At 37.8% G+C, this 27,459-nt stretch overlaps 1 protein-coding gene across 13 annotated transcripts in view; it reads right to left on the bottom strand.

Moving 5' to 3' along the window:
* The window catches only part of arhgef12b (Rho guanine nucleotide exchange factor (GEF) 12b), a 66,912-nt gene that overhangs the window by 3,905 nt on the left and 35,548 nt on the right, over positions 1 to 27,459 (bottom strand). The window contains exons 2-32 of one of the 13 annotated variants that reach the window (XM_043240430.1): positions 23,309 to 23,329; positions 20,356 to 20,450; positions 17,786 to 17,833; positions 14,753 to 14,851; positions 14,374 to 14,423; positions 13,482 to 13,539; positions 13,197 to 13,390; positions 11,812 to 11,931; positions 10,904 to 11,032; positions 10,669 to 10,794; positions 10,499 to 10,591; positions 9,413 to 9,523; positions 9,164 to 9,256; positions 9,023 to 9,065; positions 8,637 to 8,769; positions 8,413 to 8,550; positions 7,620 to 7,652; positions 6,745 to 6,859; positions 6,546 to 6,651; positions 5,151 to 5,354; positions 4,338 to 4,473; positions 3,512 to 3,547; positions 2,856 to 3,010; positions 2,391 to 2,537; positions 2,225 to 2,310; positions 1,927 to 2,052; positions 1,674 to 1,788; positions 870 to 970; positions 703 to 780; positions 317 to 392; positions 31 to 198 (exon numbers count right to left, since the gene is read on the bottom strand). In XM_043240430.1, the coding sequence (XP_043096365.1) occupies positions 31 to 198; positions 317 to 392; positions 703 to 780; positions 870 to 970; positions 1,674 to 1,788; positions 1,927 to 2,052; positions 2,225 to 2,310; positions 2,391 to 2,537; positions 2,856 to 3,010; positions 3,512 to 3,547; positions 4,338 to 4,473; positions 5,151 to 5,354; positions 6,546 to 6,651; positions 6,745 to 6,859; positions 7,620 to 7,652; positions 8,413 to 8,550; positions 8,637 to 8,769; positions 9,023 to 9,065; positions 9,164 to 9,256; positions 9,413 to 9,523; positions 10,499 to 10,591; positions 10,669 to 10,794; positions 10,904 to 11,032; positions 11,812 to 11,931; positions 13,197 to 13,390; positions 13,482 to 13,539; positions 14,374 to 14,423; positions 14,753 to 14,851; positions 17,786 to 17,833; positions 20,356 to 20,450; positions 23,309 to 23,329 (3,233 nt within the window). Of the gene's footprint in view, positions 1 to 30; positions 199 to 316; positions 393 to 702; positions 781 to 869; positions 971 to 1,673; positions 1,789 to 1,926; positions 2,053 to 2,224; positions 2,311 to 2,390; positions 2,538 to 2,855; positions 3,011 to 3,511; positions 3,548 to 3,597; positions 3,753 to 4,337; positions 4,474 to 5,150; positions 5,355 to 6,545; positions 6,652 to 6,744; positions 6,860 to 7,619; positions 7,653 to 8,412; positions 8,551 to 8,636; positions 8,770 to 9,022; positions 9,066 to 9,163; positions 9,257 to 9,412; positions 9,524 to 10,498; positions 10,592 to 10,668; positions 10,795 to 10,903; positions 11,033 to 11,811; positions 11,932 to 13,196; positions 13,391 to 13,481; positions 13,540 to 14,373; positions 14,424 to 14,752; positions 14,852 to 17,785; positions 17,834 to 20,355; positions 20,451 to 22,784; positions 22,832 to 23,308; positions 23,330 to 27,459 lie in introns of those variants that run through there. The other 12 variants (XM_043240431.1, XM_043240433.1, XM_043240432.1 and 9 more) reach the window with 12 other exon arrangements.

Raw genomic sequence — 27,459 nt, 5'->3', positions numbered from 1 at the left:
TAGTATGTTTTTGAAAGCAGCGCTTCTTACCGGTGGCGACCGAGCGCACCATCACAGTGCTGAGTTTGATGATGGGGCTGAAGATGTGTTTGGTCTCAGCGGTGCCTGCCAGATTCTTACTGTGGCATTTTAGGATCAGCTTCTCATCTTGCCTTTGAAGTAGCACCAATATATCCTCCAGCAGCAATGTGTATAGCTCTGAATACACACACACACACACACAACATATGAAGACAACTTCCATGATATGATCTCCAGAAGATCTCTTCCAATTTGAATCTGGTCTTCAGTGAATTCTGTGACGAGCAACACCCACCAATAGTTTTATCTTTGTTGACTTTCCAGGACAGCGGTCCCTCATGCACCATCTTCCTCTTAGTCAAGTCCAGGGTCTAGATGGAGAGTAAAACCGGTTTTGTTTATAATGAATTGTCAGCAGGGTTGCCAGGTTTTCACAACACAACCCGCCCAATTACTACTCAAAACTAGCCCGATCGCATTTCGAGGATGGACCCATGTCTTCCGGGGAGGGGTAAAATTCATGTTTTATGACATGTTTTCCCTGATAAAATTCTTATTCCAGGGGCTAAATATCACATTTTTGGAGTCACTTCAATCCGAGGAGATGAAAGAACAGGCCTCGGCAACACTGGCTGTCAGTTTGAGGTTAAATGGATTTCAAATATTAATATGAAGTCTCACCTTGAACTCTGCGATCATGGGGTTCTCGCTCTGCTTCAGCGAGGACAGGTCCAATCGTCTCTGGTAGTCCTCCAACCTCTGAGAGCAGCAGAGGGTCAGGCATCAGCTCAGAATGACTTAAGTTTAGCACTGATATAAGGTCAGGTAGTATTTACGGTTTGTTTTACCTGTTTGTTCTCAGCTTCCTTCACCTCCTGGTTGACGTGAGTGAGAATCTTTCTACAGCATTCACCAGCCTGCTTTACTTTACTTCTCTCCTCAGGATCCTCTGCAGGCAAAAGACAAGTCAATCATTCATGTATTACAGACTAACTCAACTATCAACATACTGTTGTTTAGCCTCTCACTATTATTACATTTACCGTAACCTATCTGATTGTGCACCAAAACAGTTTTTATACAAATCACATTAAACAAAAATATAGCAAATGTTTTGTCCTGTCTCTAAAAGGACGGTTCACCCAACATAAAAAAATGATGTCATTATTTATACATCCTCAAGTCTTCCTTCCTCTAATCCTTGAAGGTCAGAACACAACTGAATCTGAGAGGTTTCCGTCCCTCAGCCTAGACAGCCTAGATATAGTCCACATTCAACTGCAATTTACTGAAGCGACCGGATTAATTTTTGTTCACTAAAGAATGTTTTTTTTTGTTTTTTTTTAAAAAGACCATATACAACAATTTATAGTTGAAAACTGAAAAACCTCAGTGAATATTGAATATCCTGTGCAGTGAAATCCGTGTCTGCCACTGTGTTTTGCTAATTTCTACACATATTGGATGTTACGTGTGTGGTTGTGTATAAAGAAGCATAATACTCGTGTATATGCAGAGAGAACCAAACCAAACACTGAAGAGAAAATCGAGTTGGAGAATTGATTTCCCCCATCCCTGTGGATTATGTGTACTAACGTTTCACTGTTGTTTTTTGCGATCAGTTGTGAAAAGTGCATGTTTGAAAAACGCACCTGTGTATTTGGCGATGTTCTCCAGCAGGAGGGGATACTTTGTGAGTCTTTGCGTCTCCACAGGAATAATGTCCTTTAACTGCAGCCTGCGACAATGTCGGTTGCTCTCTGCCTCCTGCAATGCAAACATTTCAATATCAATATTACATTTACTACATGTTCCATCTGGAATGGCCAGACAAAAAACACACAACTAAACGCAATTAGTTAGGTAGGATTATGAAAGCAACCGCTGCTCTACTAGGCCACTGACCTGTATGAAGGAGTTGAAGCGCTGGTCCTTCTTCTGTTTGCTCTTGATAAGTTCCAGAGCGAAAGGCTGATTACTGCAGTACATGCCAGCAGCTCTCTTGATCTTCGCCTCCTCTTCTCCACTGAACTGTGGGTAAAGACACAATCGAGTGTAAAACTTCCCTGCTGGAAAAATCTAATGGTCACAGGATTTAGATTCTAGCTAGCCAAAACTAGTCTACCTTTGAGCTTGTCTACTTTAGACTAGTACGATCTGGTTTTCTAGAAGGACACATGCAGTTCAATTTGCAGTTTCTTACCCAGGAAAGCAGATCATCTCCTATTGAGTCAATGATCGGCATCTCATTTTTCTTCCGAACCACAGTCATTTGTTCCATCAAAGACACTGAAGTGACAAGAAAAGTTAGAAGGAATCTTTATTTTAGATCAAGATCTTTTGGAGGTTTGTGAAGTTAGGAGACTCACTGTGCAGCTGAACGATCTCCTCAAGGTTGCTGAAGATGTTTTTGATGTCTGCAGAAGGGAGGATGGCCTCTCGGATCAGCGGCTGGTAAAACAAATTCTCCAGAACCTTCATCATTCGAAAGTGCGCTCTCTCTGTGTAGAACAGCTCTGTGAACGCAACGACAGGAAGGAGACAGGTGGTTACACAGGATGGTCTGCACTTGTTCAATGCTTGTCAACAATAAGAATACTTCATTCTGGGATAGAATAAGGGAATACATTTTCAGTAAAAAAAAAATTGAAAAAAAGTTATGCAACTTTAAAATAAAAAATAAAATAAAATACTTATTCAATTTTAATGAATGATGTTAAAACTTTATTGTCCAGTAACAAACAGTGTTTAAATAAATAAATGGTACTATTAGCATAAAAGCTGTGACACTTGCCAAACCACTGCTCATACGGTAAACCACACTTGTCACTCACCGTTGATGACTTCCTGTCTCTTGATTTCCTGAGAGGTAAGTGTGGACAGGACGTCTCTTCTCACCAGCGTCTGCCAGTTAGGAGGCTCCAGCTCGACCTCGGCACACTGATCATCTTCACTCTGCATCTCTACAGAGCCCAGCAGCTCTATCCTGCTGCACAAACACAGCAAAAGCCATCAGATCATAACATTCCAAAGAAATTGTATTGATTGCTATTAAATGATATACACACACATTTATAAATAGTTCTAGACTTTATTCCGCAATGTTGTCTGTATTTTCCACATCATGGAAATCATAAAGGCCTAGATTAACACATTAAATGCCTCTTAGGGTAAGTCAGACAAAGTCAATTCTATCAGAGCTGCCACATGGTTCCCACTTTAATTAAAAAACAATATTTTATGTTCTTGTATTATATAGTCATTTAAAGATGTATAAACAAACTGGGGGTCATTATGTAAGCGTTAAATGTTTATATGTATTTTATGCGTATTAAAAGCAAATCTTTATATTTTGTAGTGTTATACAATAAGACTTTATACAATAAGCATTACTAAAAAAAATTTCATTTTATTCCAAGTGTGTTTTGTCACATTAATGCCTATATTGTTGTTTGAAATGGAATGGACCACTGAAAGACTCAGCACTCACCAACCATCAGGCCTGGGGGTGCCGGTGTCCTGCGTCCTGTAAGGTAGATCACACTTCAGTTACCCTGCAGTAGTAAGAACGCCAACTTCCCAAATGCTGCATGTTCTTCTCTTCTCAAGAGCCCCAAGTCATGAGGCACAAGCTTCGTACTCCGTGTGTCCCAGTAAGATCATTTACAGAGCGGGGCACCACAGAGCAAAGCTTTGTTTCAAATGTTGCATGTGCATCATCACTAGAGAGACTTAAGGAACAAAAATAGCTCTGAGGCCTGTATCGTAGCTGCTGAGACAGATGAGGCCAGTCTTACTCGAAAACAGCCTGGTGGTTATGAGAAAGTGACTGCTTAAATCCAAAGAAAAAGCATTTTTAGGCTTATTTACACTATCATTTATTACTATATTACTAAGTACAAATTAAAATGTAAAATTATTTTTACACTTTTAAACAATTTAAATATTTAGACAAACATATATATATATATATATATATATATATATATATATATATATATATATATATATATATATATATATATATATATATATATATATAATATTTGCAAAAAAAATCTGACTCAGTCCAAACTTTTGAATAGTAGTTTAGTCTAGAGAGTTTCAAGTTTTGCAGTCTGAAGAGCAAAAAGTTGTCATAAAACAATATTTAAATCCAGTCAGTATGAAATATCAGATTATGTTCTCATTCAGGATGCTAATTATGGTTCTACTACTTGCTGAGGACATACCAGATAATGAGTATGTGATATATCTGCATTGTGCGCAGTGTGACTTTTACTAATATAAGCCTGGATGGTGATGACTTGACTCACTTGTCTGTCTCCGCTTCCTCCTCCGGTAGATGCTCCAGTGTACAGTCAACGTGAGTGTTTGAAGAGGACGAGTCCTGCGGCTCCCCCGGGACGACACCGTCTCCCGGTCTGGGTGGCACAGAAGAAGGAAGTCCACCTAATCCACAGCCAGGGAGAGAAAATGAAAAGCTCTTAAAATCAGTGCTGAACAGAAGAAGCTTCATGAGAAAAGGTAACTTGAACTTTATTAAAGAGCGAGGTAACGGTTTACAATAAGTTGAATTGGTTTATGACTTATTTATACACTTCTGGTAACGTTAATAAACTCACTGTTGGTTGTTAGTTCATGTTTACGTGGGTTTACGAAATTGAAAACCTTTTTTGAAAACCTAAACTAACAGGACTTCACTGTAAAGTGTTATCAAGAAAATAAGAATGGCTGATCTTTTTTAGTAAGGCTTTCTCAGCCAATAAGCTGCAGTCCGTAACTTTTAGCACTCTCAGTTAATAGACAGAGCTACTTCTCTTCGTTTATGTCCATGGCAAATCACGTAGGAACCAGAGTACTCCTCAGCGGTGCCTACCTAAACCAGTCTAAACAGTCCATATATAAACACTTATTATAGGTGTGCGGTAGTGATTCAGGACAAGCCAAAAACACTGTTCAGAAATGAATTTATGGATTTATTCTGTACATTTTAAACACAAACGAGTTATGGACTGCAGTTTAAATTCTCAGTTTGATAATTAATTAGCATCTAAATCTCTAATCAACTGACAGGCCCAAAAATATCAAAAAACGTGGACAGCAATGGTCTGTGAAACATGTCTCACCGGTGTCAGACTCTCGGCTGATGACGTCTGTGCCCTGTGCTGCTGGAGCGCTGTAAGGGGGTGACGTGATCGTGTTAGTGCCGTCTGAGCCTTCGCTCGACAGACTGCTCCGTACGGGAGGAGACGACCCGTCTGCCTGCTCTCCTGTGCCCAACGGCAGCTGAGGCTTTGTGGGATGCTGCCTTGGCCCCTGAGCCCTACCGACTAGAGGGCAAGAGAGAGAAAGAACATCTTCAGTGTCAGGGATCGACTGGGTCAGAGGGAAAGACCCTCAGGACAGTTGATGGAATTGTTACACACACACACACATTTATTACCTTGTTTAACTTTAATATTTAATCTGCATACTAGTGTTACTTGAAAATCTACTTGAAAAACTCAAAGCATGGTTTGTTTCATTTGTTTTTTTTTTACTGACTGTTTACTTGTCTTCACTAACGCTTTACCTTTATAATAGTTATGACAGTAGTTTTTGCTGTGATATCGAAAATGGGATTTCGCTGTTATCTAAAATTGGTGTTGTGACAACATTATTTACTAAAATCAATTAGTTAATTTATTATATTAATTTTGTGGCAGTGCTAGTAGGGAAAAAACTAACTTAGTATTGAGTCCTGAATAGTATTTTTTTCAAGATTACAAGTAGGTGGTTGTCTGTATAAAATAGTCACAAAGAGGGAAGTAAAATAAAAAGTAAAATAAATCCACAAGGAGCTTCACATGGAGCTAAATAACACCACAGCAGATTTTACCCTAACAGAAACTAAAGCAAAAATGTTTTTTTCCCTCTTCATTTTTATCCCTTTAAGATCGCTTTACGTTCACTTATAGTATTACTATAGGTTTGAGAAATATTATTTAATTCATTTCAAATCCCATTTCATCATTTTTAAATCCTAGAATTAAAGAGGCCTCTTTTTTTGCTGCTGTACCTTTAAGACTATATGCAAACAACCTTGTTTATGAACAGCTGACATTTCTGCTACTGTCTGCATGACTACAAAAATTAAACCTGTGTCTTAATCCAGTGGTCTTCAGGGTCAAATTTCTAAAAGCATATCAAGGAAATATATTTAACATTCACACACACACACACACACACACACACACATAACAATAATCAATATTTCTTTTCCCCTCCAGAGAACAATTGTTTATTAAATTTGTTAATTTGTTTATTAAACAACATACGGAATCAGAATCTTTGACATTTTAAATTTGGTTAATTTAATATATAACAGTCCTAGTTTCTGTTAACGTGAACATTACTACAGAAGAAAAACACAGGAGGAAATATCTAATTGCCAATAAATAATTTTTCTAGCCAATGAGGGTCTTTGAATCATAAAGGTTGCGTACCACTGGTTTAACTGATAATGAAATAAATCAGCTTACTTGCTGGAGTTTCAATCTTGCTCGGCCGTCTCTGAGGAAAGACACTAGAAAACCGTGTTTTCTTTGATTTCTCCTCGCTTCCATCTTTCTCAAGCTTTATACCTTTCTGTTTAGGGAGCACAGAGACGATGATTAGCTTTCTTCGTTTTCAAGGAGTCGTTTGGAGACAAGAGTCGGGAAGTTTGCTCAGAGCTTGTACCTTTATCTTAGGGAAAAGATTCATCAGCTTGGGCTTGTGCTCCAGCCTTCCAGACTCCTTCACTTTTACGCCGAGCTGCTTCATATACGACAGTATCACAAACTGCATGGTGCTACTGTGAAAGGGAATGACAGTGTGAGAAAAATAAGTTTGAACAGCATAAATGCATTACATCTGTATATATACAGAGGTATTGATGATTCAGCCAAAACGGAAGACTGGCTGATGTTTTTCTAATCCAGACCTACACTAAATTTCATTATGGTAGTTTAAAAAAACTATTATGAGAAATCATTATTCACTTCCAGCAGGGGGAGCAAGAGCTTAGTTCAGTCCACGCTGAAATACTTTACAGCGTGCAGAAAATTATTCTGACAGCTAGGACCCCAGCTGAAGAACTTACAAAGCTGTTCTCACAAACACTTACAAGCCAAACAGATGACTTGTACAATGTGTAACCACAGTCAGTGCCAGAGCAGAAATAGCCCTCACAAGCTCCTGTCAGAGGCTTCATGAGGGTCCGCTCTCTTGCATGCCATCTGGGCGGACACAGAACGCCTCAGTCCCTGCTGCTGCCGCCCATATGGGCTCCTGACCGATCATATGCTGCAACTACACGCTGCTCACAAGACTGCAGCAAAAAATGGGAGGGAAACTACACGGCTAGTGCGATTTTTTTTAGCTGGTTTTTGCCTTTAAAGCATAACTTTTCAAACTTGAAGAACGCAAAAACCCTACCATTTTACTAAATACTCCATTTTTGCGTGAGCTTAAATTGGGTTTCAATCTGTAAAGCGGGACAGTGTTTCAGGGGTTAATGTGGGGTGATGTAATGTGTCGTTTATAGAAGGAGAGGACATGAGAATTCCCCTTACCACTTATCTTCCTCTGTGGCCTGTGACGTCAATCTGAAACGAAACAAGCTGAAATTTACTGAAGTGTGAAAAGATTCAACTTCCAGTGTGTTTTACTTCTCATTTGAATAATGAAATATTATTTACCCATTTTGGTTTAAACCCGTGCTATCATAATTAGTTTAATCACAATGTCAACATAAAATAGGTTTGATCTGATTAGTCTTTAGTCGGTTAAATAATGCCAGTGAATGGCTGATGCCAATATGCCACACATAAACCTCGTTATCATAACTCTTTTTACAATAATTACATTTTCAACAAATTGGTAAAAATATAGCCTCATTATGCTTTAAGGAACTAAACAGCTACGAAAATGTTTTTTCCCCTCACTTTTTAGTTTTTTTTGCTGTATTTCCACCATCATTATATATAGCATTAACTTCTCCATCTAAAAAGCCCTTTTGCAAACCTTTACGAGTCACCCGTTAGGTTCCTTAAAGCATAAAAACCTCAGTTTTCACACTGGTCCCTTGCAAATGCACAGTACATGCGCAGCAAAATGTATGCACTCCTTATACCTGTATATTTACATAAAAGAAGAGCACTGAGAACAGAGCCCTGTGGGACACCCCGAGGTAGTGCAAGACTAAAAAGTGAGGGGAGTGCATAGAGTTGTCTATCAGGGAAATATGACTAATCACGAAAGCCCATACAGCCATATATCCTATATTTTTAGTTTTTTAAAACATTTTAAAAAATTCTACGTGAGCTTTGTTAACTTTTGATAGTAGTTTCACAAACATGCACTTACAGTACATCCTCTATCTTCGAGATGATGTGCTCTGCAAAGGATCGCTCTTTCTCCAGGGCGACACGTTCTCTCATTCTCTCTGTATCCAGGCGGGCTAGCTCTGCTTCAGCCAGGGTCAGACCCATACTGCGCTTGTGCCTGAAACGTACGAATAATACAGTGATGTTTGTGTTGAGTTAAAGAGAGCAAGTGGGTCTTTATCTGATTTTGAGAGAGCATTTTACCTGAAGTCCTCTAGGTTCTTCTGGATGTCAGGTAATAGTGTGTCCTGCAGCTGCTGCACATATTGTCGGTGGATGTCCTCTGAGATGGGCTCCGGCCTCTTACGTTCTGCATTAATTGAGTGCGCAGTCCGTTCTATGCACACGCAAACATGTATACAAGTCATGCAAAGTTACACTAAATTGCCACTAATTTGAGATATATTTTCACCATTATTGATAATCGGACGTTTTTCTTATTTACTAATAAATCAGCAAATACAGATTTAAGAACAAAAAAAGAAACATCAGTTAAATAGTTGTTTTATTCAACCTATTGGCTGAATAAAACTGTCTGATGTACTTTTATTTTTAAACAACAGCCTTAGTATTTAGAGTTTTGAACTTACCCAGGTCAGCAATAATGGATTCGGGCACTGTTACTTTCAAGCTCTGTTAAAGAAGAAAAAAACAAAACTTCAACACTTTATCAGAAACCACATCATCTATTAAGAAGCTAAACAAGATGAGACCGCTTTAAAGTTCCTCACAGCTGTTTTATCTACGAAGAAGGTATCCATGAGGATTCGTCGTGTGTCTTTGGAGCTGGTCTGTTTGTAAAGTTCAGCATAGAGGTAGCACAGCTGCGGAGCGAGAAAGGCAACAAGTGACGTGACTCATCCGGTCTGAGACCAAACCATAAGCATGCGAGACCAGATTCATTGGAAAACAGAACATAGACATTTTGTTAGGTGCCTGGAAATTCCAGGTTTGTAGGTAAGAGGGGTGATCGATCTCACCAGCGGCGCAGGGTCAAACTGAGAGACCACATGATGGATGAAAGCTGCCAGGTGAGCAGGCCGAGATTTCAGGAGATCTATGCTCTGAAAACAGCTACACTGGCCATTCATCTAGAGATGGAGAAAGTTAAGTTGCATTACTAATACACATTAATATATATCATTTAACTTTATCATTTAAATGCATGTGGAATTGTGAACGTAAATGTGTTTTGCTATTTTCCACGAATAAACACTCTTCTTCTTATCCACTGTCATAAGCAGGATGTTAGAAAAGGGGGGCAACACCTTTAGGAAACTTCAGGTGACTTTAGACAAATGAAAAAGTATTTTATGCATCCATCTAATAGAAGTGGAGACCGTGTGATGTGTGTCCTTTAAGATCAAAGACGTGACTATATGGTATACCCATATTACTATGAATGGGAAGGGCAGAATAAGTTCCTTCTACTAAATAAGCAACCTGAAATACCTGTACACTTTTTAAAAGCAATTTGAACGTAAAATTGCCCTTACGTTTAGCGTTGTTCAATGAATTGTTGTGGGCAAAATCTAATCTTTTCAATATGAATACACATAATTTTGTGTCAGGACAAAAGATTTCAAATAGCAGAATCTGTATCAGTTATCCTTAAAAGATTCACCGTGTTGATAAACAGAAAGCTAATTCCCCTGATACACTCATAAACAAACTGTTGAGACATTTCAAATAAAATCTCATCAGCATCAATTTTTTAATGCTGTACAGCTGCTTGTTTTAAAGCTATTTTATAAAGTACTATATAAAATAAGTTAATTCCACATCACTGTGAACCGATGCTTTCTTAACTGCTGTTTTCTCACCACCGTCATTTAGTTGTGATTATTTTGTTATTGAGAGGAAAGCCTGAAGTGCATATTACACAATCATCTAAACAGGTCTATAGCTGCGCAGGTATTTGAAACTTTGTTTTACTCCTAAGCTAAAGAACAAACATGAACATACTTATAGCCAGGCAGCTCAATAGTGTTTTAAGCGAGGCCTGCGAGTACAAAGATCAAAAGGCAGTAACGTACAGACTGCATTCAAGCCAGGGTCGGCCCTACCTGTTCCTGTTCTCTGTCAAAGTCTTCATCCTCAGCACCGATGATGTGTGCTACCGGACGATAGGAGGGGCTCCCCACGCTTGACTGAGAATCCTAAAGGAGAAACGTTCAAATTATGCACAGCGCTGAGAAACTTCAAATGAAGACGAGAGGTCAAAGAGGTCCCTCACAAGGTCAGGTGTGTCTTCGGCGTCCGGTGAAGGACAGGAGTTGAGGCTGTCTCGGGGTGTGGTCTTTGGGCTGTGGCAGGGGGTCTCTCTTTGGCATGTTCTCTCTGGGACAGGACTGGGGGTGATCTGCACAGATCAGTTGACAGAAAATGTTACACAAAGAAACCACAAATCAACATCCCAGCAAACATGTGAAATGAGGAAGGCGATTGCGATGGGAAGCAGGTCTACTGACGGGGGCTGTGGTATTGTTGGTCCACGGTGGATCCATTCCAGCATCGCCCTGCCATGAAGGGGGTCGGTCCGAATCTCCCCCTCCATCCTCCTGCTCTCCTTCTCCTTGCCTTGGAGATAAGGAGCCATCCTACAACAAACACGAACAAACATTTATTAGAACTGCAACAACATGACATTTCCAGAGCGTGGCGTGTAATTTCCACACCACTAGTTTAAAAAAAAAAAAGACTCTTACTGAAGACCACAGAGGTCACACATTACTATTTTTGTTGATGATGCAACTCCATGCAAAAACCTTCTTATTCATGTTAACTAGATTTTTCTTTTCAACAACAATGCAGTGAGTGATGGGTAATTCTGTTTGAAATGGCTTTACTTGGTACAGATCAGTAACAATTCATATATAAACTGCATATAAACGGATTGCATGTATTCAAACAGCGCTGTGTATCTGCCTGTTAGCCAGTGTTCAAAGTCTAAATCTAATCAGTTGTTAAAAAGCTAATTTATGAAGTAAACTGATGCTTAATGATCTCAGTTGCCTCCAAACCTGTTGTGTTACATATAGTGTCACTAGCAAACATTAACGGTTTTACATGAACAAACTTTAACATCAGAAATTATAGCTGAAATGTATATTTATACCATATCAAAAGATATCAAATAAATATTATTTTAAACATTACGTTAACATCTCTCTCTCTCCTATATATATATATATATATATATATATATATATATATATATATACACACATATACATACATACATATACACACACATATATAGTTTTTTATTCAAGTATTATTTTCACATTTTCGACCCAAGAATTCCCCTGAATCCCAGCTTGTTGGTTGAGTGTGTGTGTGTGTGTGTGTGTGTGTGTGTGTGTGTGTACGTACGTACCGGTCCAGTCCCAGAGGGCTTGCTGAGCTGCTCCTGGTGCTGTGGAATGTGCTTCTTGGCGTCCTGGATTTCCTTCAGTAGTTTAGGTGTAGGGTTCCTGCTGTACTCCTCCGTCATGGCCTGTAATTTATCAAACATCACAGCGGCACTGATCATTCCCACATCTCTTGTCATAGAGGATGTGAGATTAAAGACTCAAGAGAGGGCTGTCACGGTATCACGTGGTTGATACAAGTACACTTAAATGTATCAGTGCAATGACGATCCTGATCACACATGAGTCAGTCTATAATAACAGCTTCAGCAAATTCCGTCACTTTCTTGTGGTTCTAAAGTGAATGTGTGCTACACACAGAACACATTTAATCATACTAATAGGTTGTGGCATTCGTGCTGTATTTATGAGCAACTCAAACAAGGCAGTAGCATTTCAAGTAGGGTTTCAGTTCTCCAAACCTGATAAAAAAAATATGCTAAAAATGCACGTCAACTTAATCAGCACCATAGTCATCTAACATAATACATTTCGTGGAAGAAAATGTCTTGATTTGCACATTTAACTCAACATTTAATGTCCGTTCCAGGAATGCTTATGATAGTAATTATGATAAACCAAGGCTGAATTTATTTAATCGTGAATATTGTATCAAATATTAAAACATTATATAACTAGTTTCTTTTTTAATATATTTTCCATTCTAATATGCTCATTTGCTGCTCAATAAAGGATACTTAATATTATCAGTGTTGAAAATAGTGCTGCGTAATATTGCGTAAACCACGATACATATCATAAAATTTATTTCGGAATTCTTGCACATCTTATTCCCAATGACAGTAGTTGTATCAATTTAATTTTAACCAAAATCTTTAGTAACATTAATTATACATGTCTTTTCTGTCACTATTTAAACGGTCACTATTCTACTGAATTAAAAAAAAAATACTGAACTGTGAAAGGCAGTGTACAGTTTAAACCTCTGCTCTCAAACTCAATTCCTGGAGGGCCACAGTTCGAACCCGACCTTGGTAATCAAGGTCTTCAGGATCACTAGAAACATCCAAGCAGGAGCGATTTGGGGCTGTTTGGAGCTAAACTGTGAAGAGCTGTGAACCTCCAGGAATTGAGTTTGAGACCACCGATTTAAATCATTATGAAAGGAAGTACTCATTGTAGTAACCCAGAAATCATTTCCATATAAAGCCACAGCCCTCCTACACGTTCAAGACACTGCCTGTATGAAAGCATGTGACTGCTGGTGCTGTTTGGCTGCTATGATGCTTCAAACACAACCAGCAAAACACACAATGAGTTACTATAGTAAAAGGCATACGGCGCAATCAAAGACTGAAGGCAAATAGCATGGGGCGGATGGGGATCTTACCCATACAGACAGAGAGGTCTGTTTGCGCTCCGAGGGGCTGGGGGAGGAAGACGAGCGGTCTGGACCGATGGGCCCCGGGGAGTGAGGGGAGGTGAGAGGGAAGAGGGGCCCCTCCTCGCCCTCGCCATCTGAGAGGGGTATCTGAGGCAGGCCCGGCGGTCTCCCCAGAACTGTCAGGGCCACGTATGAGCCCGCTGTACACAAACACACCAACAACTCTACAGTATTGTTCATTTTAAATGTCAATAACTTAGTAAACTTGGTAGAAAGACACAAGCTACTTACATTTTATTAGCTTTACAACTTCTACATGATTTGAATGTGTAACTAATGTCCCATTGACCTGCATAAAAAAAAAACAAAAAACAGATTAAATTAAATTATGCATAAATACAGATGATACTGAAGACAGAATGCCGGATTTCTTTGTCATGCATTTACTTAATAATCCTTTTTTTTTTTACATATAAACTTATTTAAAAGTTGCCTAATATTTAATGTTTTGAAAAATCTTTTTTTATTTATTTTACTTTTAGTTGACTTTATTTTTGTGTAATTTTTATCATTTGTAATAGTTTTTATTCGTTTTTATATTCAGTTAAATAATGACTAATTTAAATGAAAATTTCATTGGTACCTAGCAGAAATAAAAAAATGACAGGCTTGCATGACCAAACTGTATTTCCTATCATTCCACAGCATTGCTCCAGAAGGCATGCTGTGTTTGTCTGGCTGAGGAAAATGGCCAAAATATTCTGACCACTATGATATGTGAATACACTACCATTCAGAGTATGTTTTTTTGTTTGTTTATTTTTTAAAAACATTTTATTATCCATTTAACATTTGTTTCGCAGCAGGAAGTACAACATTTTTAATTCAACTTATTAACTCTGGGGGAGTTGGAGAATGCCTATTTCCAAAAAAAGTGAAGTGTGAATTAGAACGATTATAAACGATTATAAAGAGACAGAGGCAGAGCTATAAAGGTCCATTCAGCCAGCAGGTGGCAGCACCAGAGACATCCTGAAGACGTCAGGTGAGCTGTCTGGAGAGGATGACATGGGCTTAAAGTCCCAAGCCCCAATAACAGATTGTGCTCATTTTAAACTAAACCTCGACAATATACATTGAAATCTACTTCATCACGGTGGAGCCCCCCCCCGACGATCATCACCTTTATGATCCGGTCACCCGTCTGAACACCAGCTCGCATGGCAGCCCCATCTAAATGCAAAACAAGGAAAAAAAAGAGATCATGCTGTTTGCTGAAATTTTTAAAAACGTACATCTGACATCATCGGTGCAGAGTAAGGATGGTCACAAGTAGCTTGAATACACTTTTCACCGTCTCACTGTAGTTACGGGAAAAACAACCATGTATTTAGCACTGTTAGTGTCGTAATTATACTGTGCCGTGGTGCTGCACAACCAGATAATTATCCATGCCTTGGTAGTTAAAAGAGACAAGTGTGTGTTTAAGTCACCCGTGAACATGTGCATGTTACGGAGGGCAAAACGAGGACAATGAACAACGGGGATTGTGTCTTTCTTACCCTCTTTTACAAGCTGTACAAACACAGGGTTATCGCCGCTCACTGTCAGCCCAAAGCCATTCTCATCTTTCTGGATGATAACGCAACGCTGCACAAGCCCTGCGAGACAGAGAGAGGGGGATGAAGCAATGGAAAGATACGGAGGGTGCAAGAGAGAGGATGAGGACTCGCTAAGTAGCACTCAAGGAGCGGGTTATTCCTGGTCGCATACAGTTATAGTGGTTTGTGTACGTCAAGCCAGATCAAACGGCTGGGAGACGGTGGATAAACACACCGAAAATGATTTCTTGAAAGGCCTGGAGCACGCCGGTTGCATTCAGTCACGAAAGAGCTTAAGAAACGACGCAAACAGCAAAAACCTGTTTCTTTTCTTGGCGTGCTTGTGACTTTGCAGGAAGTCCAAGTGAGAAAACGTAAGAAAGCTACTTAAACATACACTACCGTTCAAAAGTTCAACGGCGCTAAAAAACTATTTCAGATAAATCAAATATATTTATGATTTATAAAAAGAGATGTTTATTGTGCACCATATTAAAATGAATGTTTGAAGGATTTGCCATCACGGGAATAAATGGCATTTTAAAATCGGTTACTTTAAATTATAATAATACTCGCAATATGACTGTTTTACTGCATTTTTGAAAAAGAAACATGGTGACCATGAGTGTTTTCTTAAAATTAAAAAAATAAATAAATGAAAAAAATACTGACCACAGTCTTTTGACTCCTTTCACAATATTAAGTATGCTTAGAATCTTTTAGTACATCAAAGCAAGAAATGGTGTTCTCAACTAACTTTACTTATGGAATCATGCATATTTCTAAATCTAATAAAGCTGGGACACACCAAGCTGACTTCAAAGTACCAGAGGTGTTTTGTGTCGGCTGAGCCCGGGCCAAAGAAAAACTAAAAAAACATTGGCAGTATCACATGCATCTGCTCCTGCGTGTAAGGAATTAACTATAGCCTGTTTGTCATTCAAAAGAAGAAAATGAAACAAGGACATGAGACGTATGCAAATATATGAAAGATACATAAAGCAGTGCTTGCTCACCCTTTAGAACATCAGTTACGCTGATAACTTTTTCCATTTTAAGGAAAAAGGGCTCATATCGTTAGAAAAATATTCCCTTATTGGAATGCTTGGACATGATAATGTAACATGAGAACAGCCTCTGTCTGCGCCGCTGAACATCCAATCAGAGAAACCAATTGGGCGAAATGACGCCAATGTGTGGAAAACTAGCCCCGCACACGCTGACTGACGGCAACTGGTTTTCAACAAGAAAGAAAGAAAATGTGCATTATTTAGCAAAAATTAAAAAACAAAAGTGCTTGATGATTTGAGCCGAAAAAGAAAGATGTTTTAAAATTAGATCAGTTATTCGTTTATGATGAAAGATTGGCACCTTTTCTTCTTGGGAATAAAGTGTTAAATCATGTTTTAAAATAGGATCTTGTAGGTGTATTGATAAAATAAATCGGACCGATTTTGATTCGAAGATTACTAAAGTGAGGTATCCTTACAATACTATGAATACACACTCTAAAACCAAGCAGGCAAATCTACTATGAGTGTATATACAATGAAGTATTAAAAAAAAGGCATGTTTAAAATAATAAAATTATAGTCCTTATAAATAATAATACCACCAAGCATACTTGGAGGCCTGACTGCAGCGGCATTTTTTGTAAACGTTAACAGGTTTTAACATGGACACTGCTTGTGTGAACACTGGACACGTAAAAAAAAACAAAAAAACAGGTCAGACAAGTATCTCACAAGTCTTAAAATGGTGCATCTCCTGAACCATTCATGCGTGATGGCTACAAAAGAGCATCTTCCTCCATTTGTGCTACGAACACATTCACAAACGCTCAGGCAAAGCTTAGCAATCATACTGGACTTCACAGACTGGTGTACGCTAAATTTTTCACAGCTATACTCAAAACAAGACAAGACGGCCTGCCTTTAACAGCTGTTTAAATAATTGGGCTACTCCTTGTTCTCACGAGATTCAGATTCAAGAGAATCACTCAACTGAAAAATGATTTGAGCTGTTTTTCTGACTAAGTGGAAATGTATGCTTGAACTTGACACTCTCAAGTCTGATAGTGATTTTGACTGATTCTGATGTAAGATGAATACAGATATTTCTATGAAAGGCTCAATGAAATACAGCAGTAACAAATGTACAAAAAAACGTGCAACTTTTTTTGATGTCTAGCATAGAACAGGGGTTTCGATTGTTTAAGCTGAAGACCCCCAAATATGTTAATCCCCTCGATTCTGACAACGCATTCTGGTCAGCAAAAGATGAATTAAACTGAATAAAGCTGACAGTCAATTCTATTCCAAACGCTGTTCTTTTGAACATTCCATTCATCAAAGCTTCCTCAGAAGAACAAATGTTTTCAATATATTAAATGTTTCTTAATTGGCAAATCAGAATGATTTCTAAATCAATCTGAATGTTATTAATTTATTTATTCTGGATAAATAATAATTAAAGTAAATGCAGATTTTGGGATGGAAGGAGATATACATACATTGCGTAACTGCTGCACAAAAACAGACTAAATGCTTTAAAAATGGGCCTGATGCGCTTGGTCAGCTAACCACAAAGAATTGACTCAATGAAATGTTTCAAGCATCCGCTCGTTCATTCTGTTCACTTGCATCAAACAGATGGCTGTAAAGAAAGATTAAAAGGAAACTAAAGGCACGAGCTCACGACGGAACGGATGAAAAGAGCCAGACAGAGTCAGCGAGAAACAGACTACTGGAGAAAGGTTAAGGTGTGTGAGGACAAGGCACAGCAAGCCACCGCAATAACGCAAAAGGCTCAAGATCACCAACGATTAAACACGTCTTTGAACGCGTCCAGCACCACCAAGGCACAGCCCAACACCAAGACATGCTGAGAAATCAGTGCAGGACAAGAAAGGTGGGCATAAAAGAAAAAGATCGAGGCTCACACAAACACACACAAACCACAGCAAATCCCCAGAGCAGCGGCAGTGACCCTTACCGCAGGACTCTGGCCTTCCATCGGATACTACACTCTGAACAGGAAGCTCTGACAGCAGAAAACACGCGGCACACACACACACACACACACACACACACACACACACACACACACACACACACACAACAGCAAGAGAAAGAACACAATATATTCAGACTCCATATTGAAGTAATGTGTGGAAGCTAATTCATTTGAGCTAATTAAGCCAAAAGAATGGAATTTTTTTTAAATGACAACGAAAGTTATAATAGATGATAAACTTGCAATAAAAAAAATCGTTCTTACTCAGTATCACTCGAGTTTACGAAATCAAACTTTTACCAAATTTGAGACAGTTTATCCACGGCCAACAGACATCGCTTCCTTTTCCTCCAGACTCAATTTATAAAACCATGATGACTCAGACTCATCTGAGACACACCCTGTATATCCTCCTTGATGACTCGGCTAGATCCCTTACTAAAATAAACCGCCATCCTCAAATGAGATTTCCCTCTCTGATGGCCGCACAGCTGTGCGTCTCTGCGGCAGGAAGAGAGAGAGAGGGATTACAGTCCTGTGACAACATCCGGAGCTTGTGATGAGAGGGGCCTCCCACATAACGGTATAACCAGGTCGCTAAAAATGATATCAAGTCCAAAGCCCTGGGAATTAAAGAGTTAAACTTCCATACTGCATGGCAACATGGGCTCTGGTGTGCTTGATTTGATAACTTCAGTCATGTCTGGTTAATCCCAAGAAAGACTAGAAATGAGTCATGACTTCCAATCCAGGTTTGCTACATAGATGTGTGATAAATTCACTTCAGTATAATAAAAGATCGCATTGTTACTGCTACATGCCGTTAAAACTAATTATATATTGCTATGGAGCCTTTTTCCATCGAGTGTGAACATTAACACTGTGCAACATACTGCAGCCTTATTGCTTACTTTCGTTTCGCTGCAAAACAGAAAAATAAAACGAAACGATAAAACTAAATCTTTATAATACATGGCTTTATAATAAACGCGGCATCGTATAATGCAAATATTGCTGGCTCTGTAATTAATTGCATATTTACCTCCATTGTAATTTGCTTTAGATAAAAAGCGTTCTGCTAAATGCATATATGTAAAAATAAAAGTAATATTTGAAATCTATACGAGTAAAAAAACTAACAAAAAAAAGACAAAATGAGAGTGTGCTTAAAATAGTTCAATCAAAAATGAAAAATGTGTCAATATTTCTCTAAATGTTGCATCTTTAAATATCATTTGCACGTTAACATTTTCACATTTTTAATTCAAACAGGCAAACAAAGTTTGAAAGCTGTGGTGAAAGGCAAGGTTTCTAGTAGCTTTCAAGCGTTTTATCGCATCCAAAATAAAAGTTTTTATGCAATGCGCGAGTGCTGTGTATATTTATTATGTATATATAAATACAAACATACACTATATACTTAGAAAATATTATTTTAAAATAATTGTGTATGTATATATTAATTTGTAATATATATAAATGATTTAATATACAAATCTTTAATTAAATATATACATGTATTCACGTATCATGTATGTATTTATACATAATGAATGTACACAATACGCACATATATATTATGTAAACAATAACTTGCATTTTAGATGCAATTAATGGCAAGTAAATGTTTGACCGCACTAGTTTTTAGTAAATGTCAAAGTATTATGCAGACCATGTTTCTAGTTTCTAGTTTATTTTATGGAAAACACTGGATGCAACAATGGAGCTGAATTAAATAGATGTCATGTTAAGAACAGCATTTTCAAATTATTAATTTTTTATTCTCATTTTCATATGCTGTATTTCAAAGGTTTGGGTCGACAAGATTATTGTAACATTTTTAAATGAGGTCTCTGCACTGAAGGCTGCATTTATTTGATCAAAAATACAATAAAAAGTAATTTCACAAGATCCTTTAGTAATATTTCTAATATGCTGACTTAGTCAAAAACATTGCTCATTATTATCAATGGTGAAAACATTACTTAATATATTTTAACAGTAGTGCATACTGCTGACGTGTTTATTGGCAGGTTCTAGCGTTTAACTATCCCTTTAAGAGCTGCACCGAGTCTGATCCATGAAAACATTGCTCAACAGTGACCAGAAGTCAAAATCAGTGTTAAGCCTTTAAACAAGGTGCTACTCCAGCATTTAAATGATGATTGAGGTCCCCGTGGCCCCTCTGATGTCACAGCTGACATGTTCCTGCTGTAATTATCTTCATAGAAACTGAAGCAGTCCAGCAGCGGCGCACCGGGTCTGCATTCAATCTCTCGGCTACAATAAATCTACAGACGTACAGTTCACTGGTCTTTAGAGCAGTGTGCACTGGATCTGCACACTCTCCAAGCTGTCACAAGCCAGATACACGCATCTGACTATAAATAACCTGATTCGATCGGTCAGTTACTTTTAGTTTTCAAAAAAAAAAAAAAAAATCAGATGAAAGATCTTTTTTTGCGCCACAAAATACGTTTGGAGAGGAGAAAACAAGAGAAAGAGATAGTTGTGCATTATTTAGAAGAGACAAACAGACGGGTTCTTACCTGTGGGGTCAAACTCGTGCGAGGGGGGGACTGACGCCTTGTCGCTTTTGGGCTTTTTGTCTGGGGGATGGTCCTTGCTGAGAATACTTCCTGTCCTGTGCACACATACACACAAACGGGAAAAAAGGGTCACCATCGCTGCCACATCATGCTATTCTTATCCAGCAGCACACAAAAACTAGACAGGAAATGTGGATCCACTTACAAAAGGTCACACTCATGCCCCCGTCCAAAAACAGGCCCAGAGAGAGCAGACAAAACATTTCTGACCAACACAATGTAAACTACTGGGGACTGAATTGGAGAATTAGAGGATGGGTCAGGATGATGTAGTTGTTGTCTATATATCAAATTTTAATATGCCACTTTAAAGATTTTACAGTTGAAACCTCCCACTCCACGATTTATCATATTGAGCAATTTTCTTTCTTTTTTTTTTTTTAGATGTATTTTTGCCAATTTTGCCTTCAGAAGGACAGGACAGAATTTAGACAGCCAACATACTGTGTAAAATTTAATTTGATTAAAAAAAAAAAAAAAAAATATATATATATATATATATATATATATATATATATATATATATATATATATATATATATAGTTACTGCCCGTCACGCCTGTAGGTATATATATAAAAATTGTTTTTGTCCCCAAGACTGCAATTATTTAGCTAAAAATGCAATTGATAGAATTTTAATTTTTAAATGAACTATGCCTTTACATTGTAACAGATGGGAACATAACTGGGCCCCACTTTATATTATGTGGCCTTAATACTTGTGTACATGGTAACTAGATGTGTACTTAGTATGCAAGCACATTGGTACATGGTAACTCCAGCTCTAATGTTTGTGTAACACATGTAACAACTCACTGAAAGGTATGTATAAGTAAAAACGTCTAAAAGCACCAACATCACTTTTTGGTAAAAAAAAAAAAAAAAAAAAAAAAAAAAAAAAAAAAGTTACAGTTCCTATTAAATAAACAATTCCTATATTTATCGTGTAAGTGAACAGTTAGGCTTTACATATAAATTTCTAAGAAGTGTACACTAGTATTACTGTGGTGCCCCAACTCCACCAACTTCTCTCTAAACCTAGTCATCTCCACCCCCGGAATCAATCTGTTACAATTACTCATACAAATTGTTGATACAAAATTAAGTTACATAATTCCGTTAAACGAGTGATTTCCTGTTACACACTTGTACTTACACATACCATTCTTAGGGGTTGTTACAGAAACATTACAGCTGTAGGTACTATGTACCAGTGTGTGCTGCAGTTACATTCTACAGACACATCTAGTTACTATGCAAGTATAAAGTGGGGCCCAATTAAGTTCCAATCTGTCACAAAAAAGTAAAGACATAGTATATTCAAAAATGAAAATTCTCTCTTTAATTATTCACCCTCATTTTGTTCGAAACCATTAAGAGCCTTGTTCATCTTCAGAACACATTAAGATATTTTGGATGAAATCCGAGAACGTTCTGACTCCGTGTAGACAGCAACGCAACCTCCTTACTACCTTTCTAGGCCTTGAACGTGGACATGGTTAAAATAACCCATCAGTGATTCAACCTTAATCCACGAGAATATTTTTTGTGCTCAATGGAAACAAAAACAATCACTTTATTCGACTGATTTTTCTAGGGCTGCTTCCTAACAGTCGTCTAACTAGAAGACGCTTGGTTAACCAAAACTCATTTGGTCATGAAAGAAACCCACAGGACATGCCAAAGACCGGTTAACGGCTGGTCTATGATAATACAGTACATTGGACAGAACACCTAAATGCTCACCTATCATTCATAGACCAAAAAATATGGCTTTTTATGTGAAATATGTTGGTATCAGTGGAAGCTGAACAGTAACGCTCACCTTAGGACAGACGGAGGCACCAGTGCTCTCACATGCGACTGCAGTTATTTTTGATTGTACAAATAAGACTTATACATCTTTCAAATGTACATTAATTTGTGTGTGCTCACAAAACATTTTGCTTTGTTAAATGAAAGCAAACAGGATGCGCTTTCTGCCTTCTGTCTTTGTGAACTCCTCTTATTTGTGCCTTACAGACATGAAACATATATCTATAGAGAATGAAGGGTCTATTATTCATTGATTGAAATGGAAAACCAATATTCTCAGACCATCTAATCCATAGGAAAGATGCATCCAGTAGAGCAGAGATGACGAGTCCGTGTCAGTCTCTTAAACCGAAAACAAAGAAAGCAGCTGTTTATTAATAAAGAACGGCGACAGAGACCGATAAAGAAGAGAAAAGGTTGTTGAATTCACTCAGATTTTTTCCTTTGAGCACAAATTTATTCTCGCAAAAAGTGTCAGACGGACTATTTTGACCATTTCTGCCTCTGGGCAGAATTTAGACAGGAAGTGAGAGAGAGGGTCTTAATGAAGTACCTTTCTGGGCCTTGTAGTTGTGATAGTTGCATTCCAGGGTCAAAAAGCTTTTGGATTTTTCTAAAAACATAACACACGTGTTCTGAAGATGAACAAAGGTCCTACAGGGACGAGTAAATAAATTATTTGGAAAGAATAGTATTTTTAAGAAGAATAATAAATATATTTAGAACAACAAGTTGTTTAAATTGAAATAATGTTTCACAATTTACAGTTTTTGCTGTACACTTGACAACATAAATGCAGCGTTGGCGAGCACCTTACAGATGTGGCCATTTTTTTTATTTACATTTGGCAAGAGTCCATTTTGGCTCCTGCTCACAAGAAACTAAACAAGGCAAAACTGCAAGAAAAGCTGCGGCTCGGCATCTACAACACGTAAAGCCTGAGGTAATGCTGTTAATCTGAGCGCTCGTATCGGCGGCAGCATCAGTGTTGTGTCTACGCTCAAGCTGCCCGAGAACCACCATTAGCTGTCTGTCTCTGGGGCTATGAGGGCAACAGGAAGGAGGCACTGCACTCACCTGCTCGCTTTTTTGGGAAACCTGAAAGACAAAGGAAGTTTGGGTTTTTTTAGAAAAAGGTGTCTGAGTAAGAAAAAAATGCTAATAAAATATTAACAAAAGTAATTTGATTTTCATTGTACACTACCAATCAAAATATTGAAAGAGTTTTGTTTTAGGTCACCAAGGCTGCATTTATTTAATCAAAAATACAGTAAAAAAATGGGAAATATTAGTACCGTTTAAAATAACAGGTCTGTATGTGAATATATTTTAATGTGACTTATCCCTGTGATGGCAAAGCTGAATATTCAGCAGTCATAACTCCAGTGTTCATTGTAAAACGATCTTTCAGAATTCGTTACAATATACCGATTTCTTATTATGCTGAAAATGGTTATATTGGTAGAAACCGTAATGCATTTCTTTTAAGAATCTTTTATTAAAAGAACGTTCTAAAGAAGAGCATTAATCCTTTGTAACCTTGTAAATGTCTTTCACTTTATCGATTTAATGCATATTTGCTCAATAATAGAAAACAAAATATCACTGACCCCAATCTTTTGAATGGTAGTGTATTTGTGTGATACAAACATTAAACAAACATTTTTTAAAAAGTAACATGAAACTACTACTTACAACTAGGCCACCACCCAAATCTCAATAATATTTAATACAATAAATATAAATGCTATTTTTCAATAAATTCATTTTTAATGAATTAAATTACACATTAATATAAAAGATTTTTTTTTTTTTAATACATTACGGTAAGGGTATAAAACAATGCAAGCGATTTCTGCAGGTACTTCAACCCAGAAACGTTAGATATTCTACAAAGCCATTTATTGATAATCTGGTGAATTATAAACCAGCACAGATAAACAGTAGCATGGAATCGCTTCTGGTTGACATACTGTCCTCAGAAAGCACCACTAATGACAGTTTCCAAACATATCCAAACAAGACCACAAGGGCCTTGAATTATTATTTGTCCGTCTTGTTTTCTCAGAAACATTACATCATTATTTTTGCAGTTCTGAAAATGACACGCTTCGCAGTTCATTTGCTCTGCTTTACGTCAACGGTTATGTTGTAACAGCTTATAGATGCTTTGCACTGCTGATGTCGGTGTTGCATAAGAAATTTGTGCATTTGACTTTCCATCACCCTAAACTTTCCCCTGCCTTGTGCGCCGCCCGTAATCTGTTTACGGCGTCTTGCCAATGGCTTCATGTACTGAACCAGAATCAGATTCCGCTGTAAGGAACATAAAGGACACAGATAAGAATTGCTAAAACATTGTGTTTTTGGGATACATTCGTGCCAGAAAAATTAGCTACAACCATCTGCCAATAAACCAACTAGTTTACGTACGTTTATAGTAGAACAATCATGCTCCAAACTAGTCAAGACGGTTGACCGATGGACTATCAACTAATATAATATAGTTTTGTCCTCGTAGATCATATATTGCTCAGATCAGATTGGTCCGCTCAAATAATGCGCCGACAGGAAATTTCCATGTAGTATACTTGTTCTTGTTTGCAATGCTGCAGTACAGCTGACGCTATCCTCTCGTGATGCCATGCTCTGAAAATAATAGCTTTGTGAAATTATACATTATTTGGACAATTTATTTGATTTATTAATTATTTAAATAAAAAAAAGAAGGTATATCTGATTCTTTTGCATAGAAATATTTTGGTTTTGGTTTTTGGCCAATTACTTCCAGACTTTTCGGCTCAGAATTTTCATTTATTGTTATTATTATTATTGCTAATAAAAAAAAAATATTTAATGCAATATTTCACCAAAGTTATTATTGCTTTTGTTATAATTTAAATCAAAACTGCACTAAACAATTACTATGGTAATATTCAACTGTAAAATATTTATTATACTTATTATTATATTTTACAATGCAACTGTACATTTTTCAATACTATTATTTAAAAAAAAACTGAAAGAGTGCCCTGATAAACATTTGCTTGGAATAGCCTTTTTGGCTTTTCGTATCCTTTAAAGTAAACATTCAGACAGGATGATTGCATCATGACATCTTGCACTGTAGTGTGAACATGCTACTACGAGAGTTGACAGCATGTGAAGATAAAAATATATCTAGAGCTCCTAAACTTACAGCGTATCCGGCCCTGAAATCACCTTAATCCTACAAGCCTCGCTCAAGATCGATGAATTGACCGGTTGAATTTTGAAGGCGTGTATTTTTTGTACTCCCCTTTCAAAAACGAAACAAAACAAACCACAAAAAAAAATAACAGCCTGAACATGTTAAGCTGGTGTGACACGATTTTTCCAGCAGGGATTTCTGCCCTTGACCACGGAGCGGAAAAGACATTGCTTGTGTACAGTAAGGCTTTCGTCAAACACACAAGTTTTGATGTTTCCACAGACATCAGATCCTCCGGTCTCATGAGTCATGTATTTTTGAATTTGTGCGTCAGCCTTTAACATGGCGGACTCCCGAGATGGATCGCGGCGATAAACTCCGCAGCTGAACAGGGCGAGAGACGCCGTATCTCATCAGCGAGCGGGCCCCGCTCTTGGGGAAGGAGCCTCTTTACAGAAATAGCTCAGACATCTCGTCCTCCCTCCCTCTCAGCTCCTTCCGCGGGTGTTTTTGGTTTTTGCTGCTGTTCCTTCCCCTGCACAATGGAGCTCCGCACGGGAACAATAGCCTTCACGTCAGAGCCGGCCCACTACACAGCAGCCCTGTGGGCCTGATTCCCGGAAACAGAAAGGGCTTCTGGCAGGGTCCACTGTTTCCTGAATGTGTGAATGAGGGAGGAAGGGGGGGAAGGGGCGTTTGGGGTGGCTTGAGAGTGAAGGCAGGGGGCAGGACTGGGCCAAAATAAAAATTCTCAGGGCTTTGCTCCCTCGCACTTTCTACTTCTCTCTCTTTCTCTGGAAAACTGTCTTTTAAGCTGTTAGCGGCCAACAAACAAAAATCACAGCTTAAACATTCTGAAGCGCTGCCGATCCAGACCACAACGGGCAAAGAGGAGAACATCAATCCCAGGAGAAAGCAAACGGACATCTTTTTTTTTTTTATGCCGAGTGAAAGAACTGTGAACTGAGGAATTAGAAAATCTGATTCCAATGAGAAGGGAAAATCTGGAATTATTTTGCATGCCTTTGTGGAAACGGGAAGAGCTTCATAATCTAGTTCACAAGAGATTAGAGAGGGAAAGAGAGAGAGTTAACGTCTTACAGAGCCGTCTACGGAGTCATTCAGACTGATTCGGTATTATCCAGTGAAAAGATAGAATCACAAACTGAATCGAGACTTTCGTTTCACTGATTCATTATAAAGATTCGAAGAGTGACTCCTTCACATCCCAATGCTGGTTTTGATTCTAAACAATAAGCAGAAAAAATAGACTGATAAAATATAGCATGTGGTCAAAGAAAATGATTTCCTTGGTAATCTTCCTTCAACAGAGAAGGATTTTATCATTACATCTCTACTTATTATCCAGTAAAATGTCTAATGACACCCACACCCGAGAATAGTCTTGACATGAGGAAAAAAAGACTTTGCTGACTCTTTTTTATATAAATTTTGGCCAAATTTTGTTCCCTCATTTTAATTCGGGTTGAACATATCTTTGGAACACAAAATCTTAAACTCTGCAGACTTCGGTTCCTCAAAAAAACCTTAAAAACCCCCAAAAAGAACAATATCCAAATGTACGATATATCTGAACTAGCTACAAATATCACAAATATTCAGAGGACTCTACAGGAACAAACACCAAACACACATCCAAGCCAAGACTGACATTTTACCATATTTTCACCATGTTATTATTAGTTCACAAAATTAGCAATTCAAATTAAGTGACCAATGAAGAGATGAAGTGATTAATGATTTAAATTTTGGTATTCATCTCACAAAGAAATTGTTATCAGCCGCAGATCATTTCAGTGTTGCACATAATCTGTTGTATGTACATCCTAATACAACAGATTATGGAAAAAAAAAAAATGGATGACAGCTTGAAGTTGCAAGAAAGGGGTCTAGCTGTCCAGTATATATAAGTCTGTCATATTATGGTTTTATTATTAAAAACTAAAACATTGTCATGAATATGTTTAAATAAATGCATTTGGTAAATGCTTTTATCTAAAGCAAAATTATAATGCAT

Source organism: Puntigrus tetrazona, chromosome 5 (assembly GCF_018831695.1).
Source record: "Puntigrus tetrazona isolate hp1 chromosome 5, ASM1883169v1, whole genome shotgun sequence".
NCBI lineage: Eukaryota > Metazoa > Chordata > Actinopteri > Cypriniformes > Cyprinidae > Puntigrus > Puntigrus tetrazona.
Note: the sequence above shows the minus strand (reverse complement) of the source record. Positions and strands in the feature narration are given on the sequence as shown.